The sequence below is a fragment of the Oncorhynchus kisutch genome, linkage group LG3 (assembly GCF_002021735.2).
Source record: "Oncorhynchus kisutch isolate 150728-3 linkage group LG3, Okis_V2, whole genome shotgun sequence".
Lineage (NCBI taxonomy): Eukaryota > Metazoa > Chordata > Actinopteri > Salmoniformes > Salmonidae > Oncorhynchus > Oncorhynchus kisutch.
The window spans coordinates 50659429-50673704 of NC_034176.2; the positions used below are offsets into that span (position 1 = coordinate 50659429).

The 14276-nt window shown below is 46.0% G+C and overlaps 1 protein-coding gene across 3 annotated transcripts in view; it reads left to right on the plus strand.

Annotated features, from left to right (window-relative positions):
• Window positions 1–14276, plus strand: part of homer1b (homer scaffold protein 1b) — a 104160-nt gene that overhangs the window by 39135 nt on the left and 50749 nt on the right. For all 3 annotated transcript variants that reach the window (XM_020476575.2, XM_020476569.2, XM_031807980.1), the window contains 3 exons: window positions 216–347; window positions 9625–9720; window positions 10886–11031. In XM_020476575.2, coding sequence (XP_020332164.1) covers window positions 216–347; window positions 9625–9720; window positions 10886–11031 — 374 coding nt within the window. The remainder of the gene's footprint in view (window positions 1–215; window positions 348–9624; window positions 9721–10885; window positions 11032–14276) is intronic.

Sequence of the window (14276 nt, forward strand, 5' to 3'; positions counted from 1 at the left end):
TCAGCCGAGTGCCGGAATCTAGAATGTGTTTTATTCAGCTCATGTGTCAAACAGAGCCAGGAGTGCCCTAATAGGTGTGCGTGAACGTCTTACTGTGTGATAGGGACAGGGTCCATTTTAGGTCTGGACTTGAGTCCACTCTCCTCTCTGGGTATTTTAGTCTTGTGGGTTTGATTTGTTGTAATTTGATCTAATGTGTGTGTTTGCTCCTGTAGGCGATAATCAACAGCACCATCAGCCCCAACATGACCTTCACAAAGACGTCTCAGAAGTTTGGCCAGTGGGCCGACAGCAGAGCTAATACTGTTTATGGCTTGGGCTTCTCTACTGAACATCACCTGACCAAGGTACATAGACACACGCATCCCTTAAAAGTGGTTCCCTCTGCCCTTTCTCTCTCTCTTCTTCACTGTTCTTTCTTTCTTCTCGCCGGGTAGCTCTTCCACTTTTAGCTCTAATGAGGCACTGTGTGTGTGTCAGTGTGTGTGTATGTGGGCGGGTGCTTCTTTCCTCTGCAGTATGATTAAGCTATGTCGTGAGCCGGGGGATGCTCACAGCAGCCCTACTCTCAGACAAGACGGATATGCATACATGCACCCACCCACACACACGCACCCATCCACACACACACACACACACACACACACACACACACACACACACACACACACACACACACACACACACACACACACACACACACACACACACACACACACACACACACACACACACACACACACACACACACACACACGAGTTGTAAATGAGAACTTGTTCTCAAATGGCCTACCTGGTTAAATAAAGGTGAAATAAAAAAATAACACACGCACCCACACATACACGCGCACCCATACATACGCATGCACCCACACATACACACGCATCCACACACGCGCGCACACACACTCGCACCCACTAGAGCATCCTGACGGGTTGCATCACTGCCTGGTATGGCAACTGCTCGGCCTCCGACCACAAGGCACTACAGAGGGCAGTGCGTACGCCCAAAAAATTGTCAAAGACTCCAGCCACCTAGTCATAGACTGTTCTCTCTGCTACCGCAGGGCAAGCGGTACCGGAGCAGCAAGTCTAGGTCCAATAGGCTTCTAAACAGCTTCTACCCCCAAGCTATAAGATTCGTAACATCTAATCAAATGCCCCCCCCCCCCCTCCGTTTACACTGCCGCTACGCTCTGTTATTATCCATGTCTCTGATTGGGAACCATATTTAGGCAGCCATATTCTTTGAGTGTTTCGTGGGTGATTGTTCCTGTGTTTGTGTTAGTTGTCACCAGATAGGCTGTATAGGTTTTCACGTTCCGTTTGTTGTTTTTGTATTGTCGTGTTTATTCGTTATTTAACATGTATCGTATTAACCACGCTGCATTTTGGTCCGACTCTCTTTCGACGGAAGAAAACTGTAACAGAATCACCCACCACACCAGGACCAAGCAGCGTGGTGACAGGCAGCAGCAGCGAAAAGAGGAATGGACATGGGAGGACGTTATGGACAGCAAGAGTATGGACTATACTACTTGGGAGGAGATAGACAGGTGGGCGGTCGACCCAGAGAGAGTGCCGGAGCCCGCCTGGGATTCGCTGGAGCAGTGCGAGGAGGGCTATAGGAGAATGGAGTTGAAGAGAAAAGCACGGCGGCGCAGAAGGAAGCCCGAGAGTCAGCCCCAAACATTTCTTGGGGGGGGGGGGGGGGGCTCAGGGAGAGTGAGGCAGAGTCAGGGTTCAAACCTGAGCCAACTCCCCCTGTTTATCGTGAGGAGCAGCGATCACAGGACTTCTGGACGTGGGAGGAGATATTGGACGGAAAAGGACCCTGGACACAGCCTGGAGAATATCGCTGCCCCAAAGAAGAACTGGAGGCGGCGAAAGCGGAAAAAAGGCACTGGTATGAAGAGGCAGCACGGCGACGCGGATGGAAGCCCGAGAGTCAGCCCCAAAAATGTATTGGGGGGGGGGGGGGGGCTCAGGGAGAGTGTGGCAGAGTCAGGGTTCAGACCTGAGCCAACTCCCCCTGTTTATCGTGAGGAGCCAAGGAGGAGACCAGAACCAGAACCGGTGTTGGAAGGTGAGTGAAGCAGAGACTGTGAAGGAGTTAATGGGGAAAGTGGAGGAGAGAGTTATGAGGGAGTTGCTAGGTTGGTGCTTTAGATACGATATTCGCCCGACTGAGCGTGTCGGGGATTTGATGGCACCTGGGTCAGCGCTCCATACTCGTCCTGAGGTGCGTGTTAGTCGGCTGGTGAAGAGTGTGCCAGCATCACGCACTAGGCCTCCTGTGTACCTACCTAGCCTTGCACGTCCTGTGCCAGTCCTGCTCTCAGGCTCTCCAGTACACCTTCACGGTCCGGTCCATCCTGTGCCACCTTCACACACCAGTCCTCCGGTGGCAGCTCCCCGCACTAGGCTTCCTGTGCGTGTCCTCGGCCCAGTACCACCAGTGCCAGCACCACGCACCAGGCCTTCAGTGCGCCTCGCCTGTTTAGCGCTGCCAGAGCCTTCCTCCTCTCCAGCGCTGCCGGAGTCTCCCGCCTGTTTAGCGCTGCCAGAGCCTTCCTCCTCTCCAGCGCTGCCGGAGTCTTGCGCCTGTTTAGTGCTGCCAGAGCCTTCCTCCTCTCCAGCGCTGCCGGAGTCTCCCGCCTGTTTAGCGCTGCCAGAGCCTTCCTTCTCTCCAGCGCTGCCGGAGTCTCCTGCCTGTTCAGCGCAGCCAGAGCTGCTAATCTGCATGGAGAAGCCAGAGCTGCCAGTCTGCATGGAGCAGCCAGAGCTGCCAGTCTGCATGGAGCAGTCAGAGCTTCCAGTCTGCATGGAGCAGCCAGAGCTTCCAGTCTGCATGGAGCAGCCAGAGCTTCCAGTCTGCATGAAGCAGCCAGAGCTGCCAGTCTGCATGGAGCTGCCTGTCTGCATGGAGCAGCTAGAGCCGCCAGTCAGCCAGGATCTTCCAGATCCGCCAGTCAGCCAGGATCCGCCAGTCAGCCAGGATCTTCCAGATCCGCCATTCAGCCAGGATCCACCATTCAGCCAGGATCAGCCAGGATCCGCCAGTCAGCCAGGATCTTCCAGATCCGCCAGTCAGCCAGAATCCACCAGTCAGCCAGGATCTTCCAGATCCGCCAGTCAGCCAGGATCCGCCAGTCAGCCATGATCTTCCAGATCCGCCAGTCAGCCAGGATCCGCCAGTCAGCCAGGATCTGCCAGAACCACCAGCTAGCCAGGATCTGCCAGTCAGCCAGGATCTGCCAGAACCACCAGCCAGCCAGGATCTGCCAGAGCCTACTACCTGCCTGAGTTTCCTCTCAGTACTGGGCTTCCTCTCGGTACTAGGCATCCTCTCAGTGCTGAGCTTCCCCTCAGTGCTGAGCTTCCCTTCAGTGCCGAGCTTCCCCTCAGTGCCGAGCTTCCCCTCAGTGCCGAGCTACCCCTCAGTCCCCAGCTGCCCCTCAGTCCAGTGGGGTCCTTGGTGAGGGTTATTAGGCCAAGGTCGGTGGCGAGGGTCGCCAATCAAAGGACGCGTTACAGGGGGACTAAGACTTGGTTGGAGTGGGGTCCACGTCCCGAGCCGGAGCCGCCACTGTGGACAGACGCCCACCCGGACCCTCCCCTATGGGTTTAGTGTGCGGCCGGGAGTCCGCACCTTGGGGGGGGGTTCTGTCACGCCCTGGTCTTAGTATTTTGTGTTTTCTATATTTATTTGGTCAGGCCAGGGTGTGACATGGGTTTATTTTGTGTTGTGTTTATCTATGGGGCTTTTCGTAGGTTTTGGGATTGTGGCTTAGTGGGGTGTTCTAGCAAAGTCTATGGTTGCCTGAGGCGGTTCTCAATCAGAGGCAGGTGATTCTCGTTGTCTCTGATTGGGAACCATATTTAGGCAGCCATATTCTTTGAGTGTTTCGTGGGTGATTGTTCCTGTCTTTGTGTTAGTTGTCACCAGATAGGCTGTATAGGTTTTCACGTTCCATTTGTTGTTTTTGTATTGTCGTGTTTATTCGTTATTTAACATGTATCGTATTAAACACGCTGCATTTTGGTCCGACTCTCTTTCGACGGAAGAAAACCGTAACAATGGGACACATACTGTATTACTGAATATAAACGTACTCAATTGTCGTGACATGACTATAATTAATGTGATGACTGCTATTAATCAAATAATTGCCTCCTACGTTTAGTTAATACTTGATTAAATTAGTCATGTAACAACTAACTTAGGAATCTGGGGCACCATGGGAAAAGTTTATTCAATGAGTTACTGTTTCCGAAGCTAACTCAAGAATACAGTTGAAGTTGGAAGGTTACATACACCTCAGCCAAGTACATTTAAACTCAGTTTTTCACAATTCCTGACATTTAATCCTAGTAAAAATTCCTTATTTTAGGTCAGTTAGGATCATCACTTTATTTAAAGAATTTGAAATGTCAGAATAATAGTAGAGCGAATTATTTATTTGAGCTTTGTTTTATTTCATCACATTCCCAGTGGGTCAGAAGTTTACATAGACTCAATTAGTATTTGATAGCATTGCCTTTAGATGGTTTAATAACAAGTTGGGTGAATTTTGTCCCATTTCTCCTGACAGAGCTGGTGTACCTGAGTCAGGTTTGTAGGCCACCTTGCTCGCACATGCTTTTTCAGGTCTGCCCACAACTTTTCTATAGGATTGAGGTCAGGGCTTTGTGATGGCCACTCCAATACCTTGACTTTGTTGTCTTTAAGCCATTTTGCCAAAACTTTGGAAGTATGCTTGGGGTCATTGTCTATTTGGAAGACCCATTTGCGACCAAGCTTTAACTTCTTGACTGATGTCTTGAGATGTTGTTTCAATATATCCACATAATTGTCTTTCCTCATGATGCCATCTATTGTGTGAAGTACACCAGTCCATCCTGCAGCAAAGCACCCCCACAACATGATGCTGCCACCCCACGGTTGGGATGGTGTTCTTCAGCTTGCACGCAATTTTTTCTCCAAACATAACGATGGCCATCAGACCAGAGGACATTTTTCCAAAAAAGTACGATCTTTTTCCCCATGTGCAGTTGCAAACCATAGTCTGGCTTTTTTTATGGTGGTTTTGGAGCAGTGGTTCCTTCCTTGCTGAGCGGCCTATCAGGTTATGTCGATATAGAACTCGTTTTATGGTGGATATAGATACTTTTGTACCAGTTTCCTCCAGCACCTTCACAAGATCCTTTGCTATTGTTCTGAGATTGATTTTCACTTTTCACACCAAAGTACGTTAATCTCTAGGAGACACAACGCGTCTCCTTCCTGAGCGGTATGATGGCTGCGTGGTCCCATGGTGTGTGTACTTGCGTAGTATTGTTTGTGCAGATGAACGTGGTACCTGCAGGTGTTCACACAATTCGGAGGATGAAATAATTGTCCCTGTGTCCATTGTTGGATGTTGTAGTTTTGAGCGATAAACTCTTCATAAGGCAGACAGATATTCCAATCACCCATACTAGAGACCAGAAATCAAATCAAATCAAATTGTATTTGTCACATACACATGGTTAGCAGATGTTAATGCTTGTGCTTTTAGTTCCAACAATGCGGTAATAACCAACGAGTAATCTAACCTAACAATTCCACAACTACTACCTTATACACACAAGTGTAAAGGGATAAAGAATATGTACATAAAGATATATGAATGAATGATGGTACAGAACGGCATAGGCAAGATGCAGTAGAGGGTATCGAGTACAGTATACAGTGGGGCAAAAAAGTATTTAGTCAGCCACCAATTGTGCAAGTTCTCCCACTTAAAAAGATGAGAGAGGCCTGTAATATACTTCAACTATGACAGACAAAATGAAAAACAAAAATCCAGAAAATCACATTGTAGGATTTTTTATTAATTTATTTGCAAGGGTATGTAAACATTATATTAAGTGGCATTGTTTAAAGTGGCTAGTGATACATTTTTTACATCACTTTCCATTATTAAAGTGGCTGGAGTTGAGTCAGTATGTTGGCAGCAGCCACTCAATGTTAGTGGTGGCTGTTTAACAGTCTGATGGCCTTGAGATAGAAGCTGTCCTCGGTCCCAGCTTTGATGTACGTGTACTGACCTTGTCTTCTGGATGATAGCGGGGTAAACAGGCAGTGGCTCGGGTGGTTGTTGTCCTTGATGATCTTTATGGCCTTCCTGTGACATCGGGTGGTGTAGATGTCCTGGAGGGCAGGTAGTTTGCCCCCGGTGATGCGTTGTGCAGACCTCACTACCCTCTGGAGAGCCTTATGGTGGTAGGGGGAGCAGTTGCCGTACCAAGCGGTGATACAGCCCAACAGGATGCTCTCGATTGTGCATCTGTAGAAGTTTGTGTGCTTTTGGTGACAAGCTGAATTTCTTCAGCCTCCTGAGGTTGAAGAGGCGCTGCTGCGCCTTCTTCACAACGCTGTCTATGTGGGTGGACCAATTCAGTTTGTCTGTGATGTGTACGCTGAGGAACTTAAAACTTACTACCTTTTCCACTACTGTCCCGTCGATGTGGATAGGGGGGTGCTCCCTCTGCTGTCTCCTGAAGTCCACAATCATCTCCTTTGTTTTGTTGACATTGAGTGTGAGGTTATTTTCCTGACACCACACTCCGAGGGCCCTCACCTCCTCCCTGTAGTCCATCTTGTCGTTGTTGGTAATCAAGCCTACCACTGTAGTGTCGTCCGCAAACTTGATGATTGAGTTGGAGGCGTGCATGGCCACGCAGTCGTGGGTGAACAGGAGGTACAGGAGAGGGCTCAGAACGCACCCTTGTGGGGCCCCAGTGTTGATGATCAGCGGGGTGGAGATGTTGCTACCTACCCTCACCACCTGGGGGGCGGCCCGTCAAGTCCAGTACCCAGTTGCACAGGGCGTGGTCGAGACCCAGGGTCTCGAGCTTGATGATGAGTTTGGAGGGTACTATGGTGTTAAATGCTGAGCTGTAGTCGATGAACAGCATTCTCACATAGGTATTCCTCTTGTCCAGATGGGTCAGGGCAGTGTGCAGTGTGGTAGCGATTGCTATGTCTGCGGACCTATTGGGGCGGTAAGCAAATTGGAGTGGGTCTAGGGTGTCAGGTAGGGTGGAGGTGATTATGGTCCTTGACTAGTCTCTCAAAGCACTTCATGATGACGGAAGTGAGTGCTACAGGGCGGTAGTCATTTAGTTACCTTAGATTTCTTGGGAACAGGAACAATGGTGGCCCTCTTGAAGCATGTGGGAACAGCAGACTGGGATAAGGAATGATTGAATATGTCCTTAAACACACCAGCCAGCATGCTCTGAGGACGCAGCTTGGGATGCCTTCTGGGCCTGCAGCGAGGGTTAACACGTTTAAATGTTTTACTCACGTCGGCTGCAGTGAAGGAGAGTCCGCAGGTTTTGGTAGCGACCCGTGTCAGTGGCACTGTATTGTCGAGCGAAGAAGTTATTTAGTCTGTCTGGGAGCAAGACGACGGGGCTGGTTTTCTTTTTGTAATCCGTGATTGATTGTAGACCCTGCCACATACCTCTTGTGTCTGAGCCGTTGAATTGCAACTCTACTTTGTCTCTATACTGACGCTTAGCTTGTTTGATTGCCTTGTGGAGCGAATAGCTACACTGTTTGTATTCGGTCATGTTTCCGGTCACCTTGCCCTGGTTAAAAGCAATGGTTCTCGCTTTCAGTTTTGCGCGAATGCTGCCATCAATCCACGGTTTCTGGTTTGGAAATGTTTTAATCGTTGCTGCGGGTATAACATCGCCGATGCACTTTCTAATGAACTTGCTCACCGAATCAGCGTATTCGTTAATGTTGTTGTTGGATGCAATGTGGAACATATCCCAATCCACGTTATTGAAGCAGTCTTGAAGCGTGGAATCAGATTGGTCGGACCAGCGTTGAACAGACCTGAGCTTCTTGTTTTAGTCTCTGTCTGTAGGGTGGAGGCAACAAAATGGAGTTGTGGTCAGCTTTTCCGAAAGGAGGGCGGGGGAGGGCCTTATATGCATCGCGGAAGTTAAAATAACAATGATCCAGGGTTTTACCAGCCCTGGTTGCGCAATCGATATGCTGATAGAATTTGATAGAAGTCTGATAGAAGTCTTGTTTTCAGATTAGCCTTGTTAAAATCCCCAGCTACAATGAATGCAGCCTCAGGATATGTGGTTTCCAGTTTACATAGTGTCAAATAAATTTAGTTCAGGGCCATCGATGTGTCTGCTTGGGGGGGAATATATACAGCTGTGATTATAATCGAAGAGAATTCCCTTGGTAGATAATGCTGTCGACATTTGATTGTGAGGAATTCAGGTGAACAGAAGGACTTGAGTTCCTGTATGTTGTTATGATCACACCACGTCTCGTTAATCATAAGGCACTGCCCCTCTTCTTACCAGAAAGATGCTCGTTTCTGTCGGCGCGATACGTGAAGAAACCAGCTGGCTGCACCGACTCCGATAGCGTCTCTCGAGTGAGCCATGTTTCCGTGAAGCAAAGAACATTACAGTCTCTGATGTCTCTCTGGAATGCTACCCTTGCTCGGATTTCATCAACCTTGTTGTCAAGAGACTGGACATTGGCGAGTAGTATGCTAGGGAGTGGTGCGCGATGTGCCTGTCTCCGGAGCCTGACCAGAAGACCGCTTCGCCCCTTTTACGGTGTCGTTGTTTTGGGTCGCCGGCTGGGATCCGATCCATTGTCCTGGGTGGAAGGCAAAACACAGTATCCGCTTCGGGAAAGTCATATTCCTGGTCGTAATGATGGTGAGTTGACGTTGCTCTTATATTCAGTAGTTCCTCCCGACTGTATGTAATGAAACCTAAGATTACCTGGGGTACCAATGTAAGAAATAACACGTAAAAAAACTAAATACTGCATAGTTTCTTAGCAACACGAAGCGGCCATCTCTGTCGGGGCCATTAAACTCAAGTTAGATATTCTAGTAGGGGGTTTATATGACTAACTGTTAGATATTCTAGTAGGGGTTTATATGACTAGGAGTCTGCTGACTTACAATTTATGATTGATGTAAGGTGTCATAAAAACCCCACATCAATCCCACATCAGAGAGAGCTCTGTAGAGCTCTGTAACCTGATCCTTTGGATCCTCACAATAGAGTCATGACACAATGTATGACAAAGCTGTAAGTCACTTTGGATCAAAGTGTGACAGAGAACAGCTGGTGACATAATATAAATTAAGCCCCTCCCACAAGGGAGAGAGAGGGAGAGCGAATCGAGAAAGAGGAGTTTACCCAGTTTGTCTGTGTTTAATTACGTTTCTAATGTTCCTATGATGTTATTATGTCTCTATGTGCACGCCTGTGTCCGCGTACTGGCATGGGTTTTACTGTAAGGGTTACTGTGCCATTCTCTGGTTGACGTACATCGCTCACATTTCTACCGAGGCATTATGGGTAGGGGCCTCCATTCCATAGCCCAAATGTTGGACGTCAAATCAGATGCCTCCCATTTGGTCGCTAATGACAACCTCCTCTACCCTCTTAATACTAACATACTAGTGTGTTTTTTTTGTGTGTGCACAGGTGTACCCTAAAGTGACAAATATTTTGTATTAGAACTAGAAATTGACATTCTACCTCTCAGAGTATGTGACCAGTCTCTGTCTCTCTCTCCAGTTTGCAGAGAAGTTTTCAGAGTATAAGGAGGCAGCACGTCAGGCCAAGGGAAAAAGTCAAGATGGAAAGATGGAACTAGCCACCTCTCCCTCTCAGGTATTTACCACTAAAAACACAGCCACTGCTCCCTCTTAGGTACTCACACTAAAAACACAGCCACTGCTCCCTCTTAGGTACTCACACTAAAAAGGTCACAACACTCTCCTGTGGTACTTCATAAGTTAACAGCTGGAAAAAAAGAGAACCACGCAACAAACATATGAACTTGGAAATCCCTGCATTTGTTAGATTATTGTGTTTTCGCTGCATATTTAATTGTCCTCCTTTGAACAGAAATGGAAGAAATGAGGTTGTTTTTAAGATTCAATCCCCAGAGTCCCACCACTTCAAAAACCAGCTTAACACCCTCTCTAGTCCAGGGAAACCCTGCTATTTTACTACACATTGCATCAGTTTACATCACATCATTACATGCACAGAAAACAGGATGCTGATGAATGGTTCCTCCATCCGATTCCTCCATCCAAAAATGATTTGATGCTACACTAAATATGTCAGCACAATGGAAATGGACATTGTGGCACATGTAGAAGTCTGAGAACAGCATTGAGAGTATGATAAGCATACATTAACCCAGCCTTCTTCAATAAGGCCATTTATAAATGTAGATTATGAAATTATACTTTCAATGGGAATGTCCTGAAAGTAATTTCCTACAGTGTTTAAGTCTCAGTTATCTCTGTCCGTCAGGCCTAAGTGGTGCATGGTTTGAGTGTGTACAATGGCCAGTTTATAACCCCTTAATTGTTTTGTTTCATGTAATTCAAGTGTGTAAATGTTTAGTTTGGTCACATAGGCTTAATTGTTTGGGAAATAAAGATAAACGTTTATCTGCAATTTCTCTGAGCTACAATAAGCTTTGGCAGGCAGAACAGCTCAGTAATGTCCTCTTGGTAATACAGAGCTAGGAGCTTATCACCAGATTCTCCTATCCGTCTCTCTCTATTTGTTTTCTCTTTATTTATTTATTTCGATCTCTCTCTCACGCCGAACAGAGATAGAAGATGACTGCTGAATCTCCTCATGAAAAAATGACTTGGTTCATTTGAACTAATTTCATTCTCATACAATGCTTGCTCTTTGCTAGATAAATCCAGAATCACTGTTCAGCACTTTCAGACTAATGGGTTTATAAGAAGCACTGTAAACAATTCTTTAGTTATATGTTGATTGATGGATTGATTGCTTGTCCTGTATGTAGGAATCGCCAGCAGGTGAACTCTCTTCACCTCTGACTCCTGTGACTCCTCCCGCCATGGACAACATCAACGGGACAGATGATCCCTGTGACATCACACCCGAGCCCCGTCCTGAACCGTCTCAGAACGCACTGGCTTTCACACACAGGTAACACACACAGGGGTGTTAATAAGGGGTTGTGCTGTGTGTGTGTGTGTGTGTGTGTTTGTGTGTGTGTGTGTGTGGGTGTAAACACTGAGTTTACAAAACACTTGCAATGTCAAAATCAAATCAAATGTTATTTGTCACATGCCGAAATACAACAGCCTTAGATAGACCTTAGAGTAAAATGCTTACTTAAATGCCTTTAACCAACAATGCAGTTTTAAGAAAAATAGAGTTAAGAAAAATAAATAAATAAGACAAATCGAAAAATAACAATAAAAAACAACAATAAAAGAACAGTAGTGATGCTATATTCAGGGGGCAATGGTACAGAGTCAATGTGTGGGGGCACCGGTTAGTCGAGGTGATTTAGGTAATATGTACATGTAGGTAGAGATAAAGTGACTATGCATGGGTAATAAACAGAGGGTATCAGCAGCATAAAAATGGGGTTGTGGTGGGGGACAATGCAAATAGTCCAGGTAGCCATTTGATTAGCTGTTATGGCTTGGGGGTAGAAGCTGTTTAGAAGCCTCTTGGACCTAGACTTGGTGCTCTGGTACCGCTTGCCATGCGGTAGCAGAGAGAACAGTCTATGACTAGGGTGGCTGGAGTCTTTGCCGATTTCTTTGGGTCTTCCTCTGACCCCTCCTGGTATAGAGGTCCTGGGTGGCAGAAAGCTTGGCTCCAGTGATGTACTGGGCCGTACCGCACTACCCTCTGTAGTGCCTTGCGGTCAGAGGCTGAGCAGTTGCCATACCAGGCGGTGATGCAACCAATCAGGATGCTCACAATGGTGCAGCTGTAGAACGTTTTGAGGATCTGAGGACCCATGCCAAATCTTTTCAGTCTCCTGAGGGGGAACAGGCGTTGTCGTGCCCTCTTCACGACTGTCTTGGTGTGTTTGGACCATGATAGTTTGTTGGTGATGTGGACACCAAGGAACTTGAAGCTCTCAAGCTGCTCCACTACAGCCCTGTCGATGAGAATGGGGGCATGCTCACCTGGTTATGGACTGACCCGGTGAACACTATGATCCCTTTTTGATGTCACCTGTGAAATCCACTTCAATCCGTGTAGATTTAGGTGGAAGAGACTGGTTATAAATCAGGATTTTTAAGCCTTGAGAGAATTGAGACATTAATTGTGTATGTGCGCAATTCAGATGGTGAATGGGCAAGACAAACAATTTAAGTGCCTTTGAACGGGGTATGGTATTAGGTGCAAGGCGCACCGGTTTGAGGGTGTCAAGAACTGCAACGCTGCTGGGTTTTTCACACTCAACAGTTTCCCGTGTGTTTCAAGAATGGTCCACCACCCAAAGGACATCCAACTAACTTGACACAACTGTGGGAAGCATTGGAGTCCAAATGTGCCAGCATCCCTGTGCAACACTTTTGACACCTCGTTGAGTCCATGCCCCAATGAATTGAGGCTGTTTTGAGGAATGCAATTCAATATTATGCATAAATGGTAGATGCTTCCAGTTTGCAGAATAAGACAGAAGTGTGCAAGGCTGAATAAGATAAGGTGTGTGTTTGGGCACTGGGCAGTAGTTGTATATAGTTGGAAGGACAGAAGAGTGTCACTCAGTGTCTGTGTGTATGATGGGGTAAGTGTGTGTGTGTGCCACATATATCATTTCAAATCTTGGTTTTGTTTAAACTTTATTGTATGAAGACTCACATTTTTCTAAAACCCCCTCTATTTGTATCTTTTCTTTCCAGGGAGCAGTATAAAGCCCGTCGGGTCTGCTCTTTCTGATAGCATGCTATACAGGTTCTGAAATAGGAGCTCTTTCCTACCCTACCCTACCAACACCAACCTCTATAGCTACTAGACCACTAACATCTTGACTATAGCACCTCTTTACTGTAGCACACTGATGGAATCACATTTCCAACATCTGTACTTAACTTGAGTTAAGAGAAATCACACTCTCGCCCACACAACACCATACACGTACTCTGTGGTTGTGAGGCCGCAGAGACGTTGGAGTTGGATGGATGGATTATCTTGGCAAAGGGGAAATGTGCACATGGAACATTTCGGTGATCTTTTATTTCAGCTCATGAAACATGGGACCAACACTTTACATGTTGTGTTTATATTTTTGTTCAGTGTAAATGTTATAGTAATAGATTACGTTATTATATCAAAATGTCTTTATTTTAATGCTATTATAGCTCCATCTTTATTGCAAAAATAGCTTTTCTAAATAGATTTTAATAAATGATTATTAGTCCAGTTGGCACTTTCCACAATTTTTCCATTGATCTCTATACTTGTAAGAATTATGTTGTTTAGAAATTGAACTTGCTTAGCTGGCCCTCAGAGACTTGTTGTTAATCTGTGTATATTCTTGTGATGTTGTGTCATCTCTTAAAGGACAAATTGTCTTACCTCTCTTGTATTCACATTTTTTAAAACTGGCATGTTGTTTTTATGATGTCATACAGTAGTTTACAGTATGTCAAGATGTGGGGCAAAGAATGCTGCCGTCTATACATTTCTGGGTCTATGATTAGATACTACATATTGATTATGTTCATAGATATTGAATAATGATGACTGAATATTTAATTAAATAGCCCAAGTCCTACCATGCAGGGACTAGTTTTAAGGTTATTCTCCTGAAGGGGTTGATAGAGGATTTATGTAACTCTTGTATAACATATGCAGTGGGGGGTGGGGTAGAGGGAGGGAGAGAAGGAGAGAGGGAGAGCGAGAGGTGCAGTGTCTAAGGGCCTGTGTGTGTCACTGCAACCTAAACATGAGCTCACTGCAGATACGCACACACACACACAGACAAACACCATACACTACACTACACTACACAAATACTGCACCAATAATCAGAATTGATTTGTACTTTTTTATTGCACAATAAAGACAAATAAAACTTTATTTTCAACATAAATAATCATGAACAATTTCAATGACCACACTAATACAGATTTCAAATACTGTATGTGTAGTCAAGCATCCCAGTAGGGCATTCATAATATTTTCGAGTACCCACTGGAGACTATTGACATTTCACTGTGTAGAATGCATAAGACCTTACTGATATTCAAAAATGATGTATTCCCTGGCAATAAAATCACTATGATTGTGGTTCATATTGATTAAAGTCATCAATCAATTTATCAATGTTTTTTTTTCTTATTTTTTCTTCTTCGATTTATCAGTTTGTCTATTAGCTGATATTCAGCAACTGTATTAACCCCCTCTGTAGTGCAGTCCGT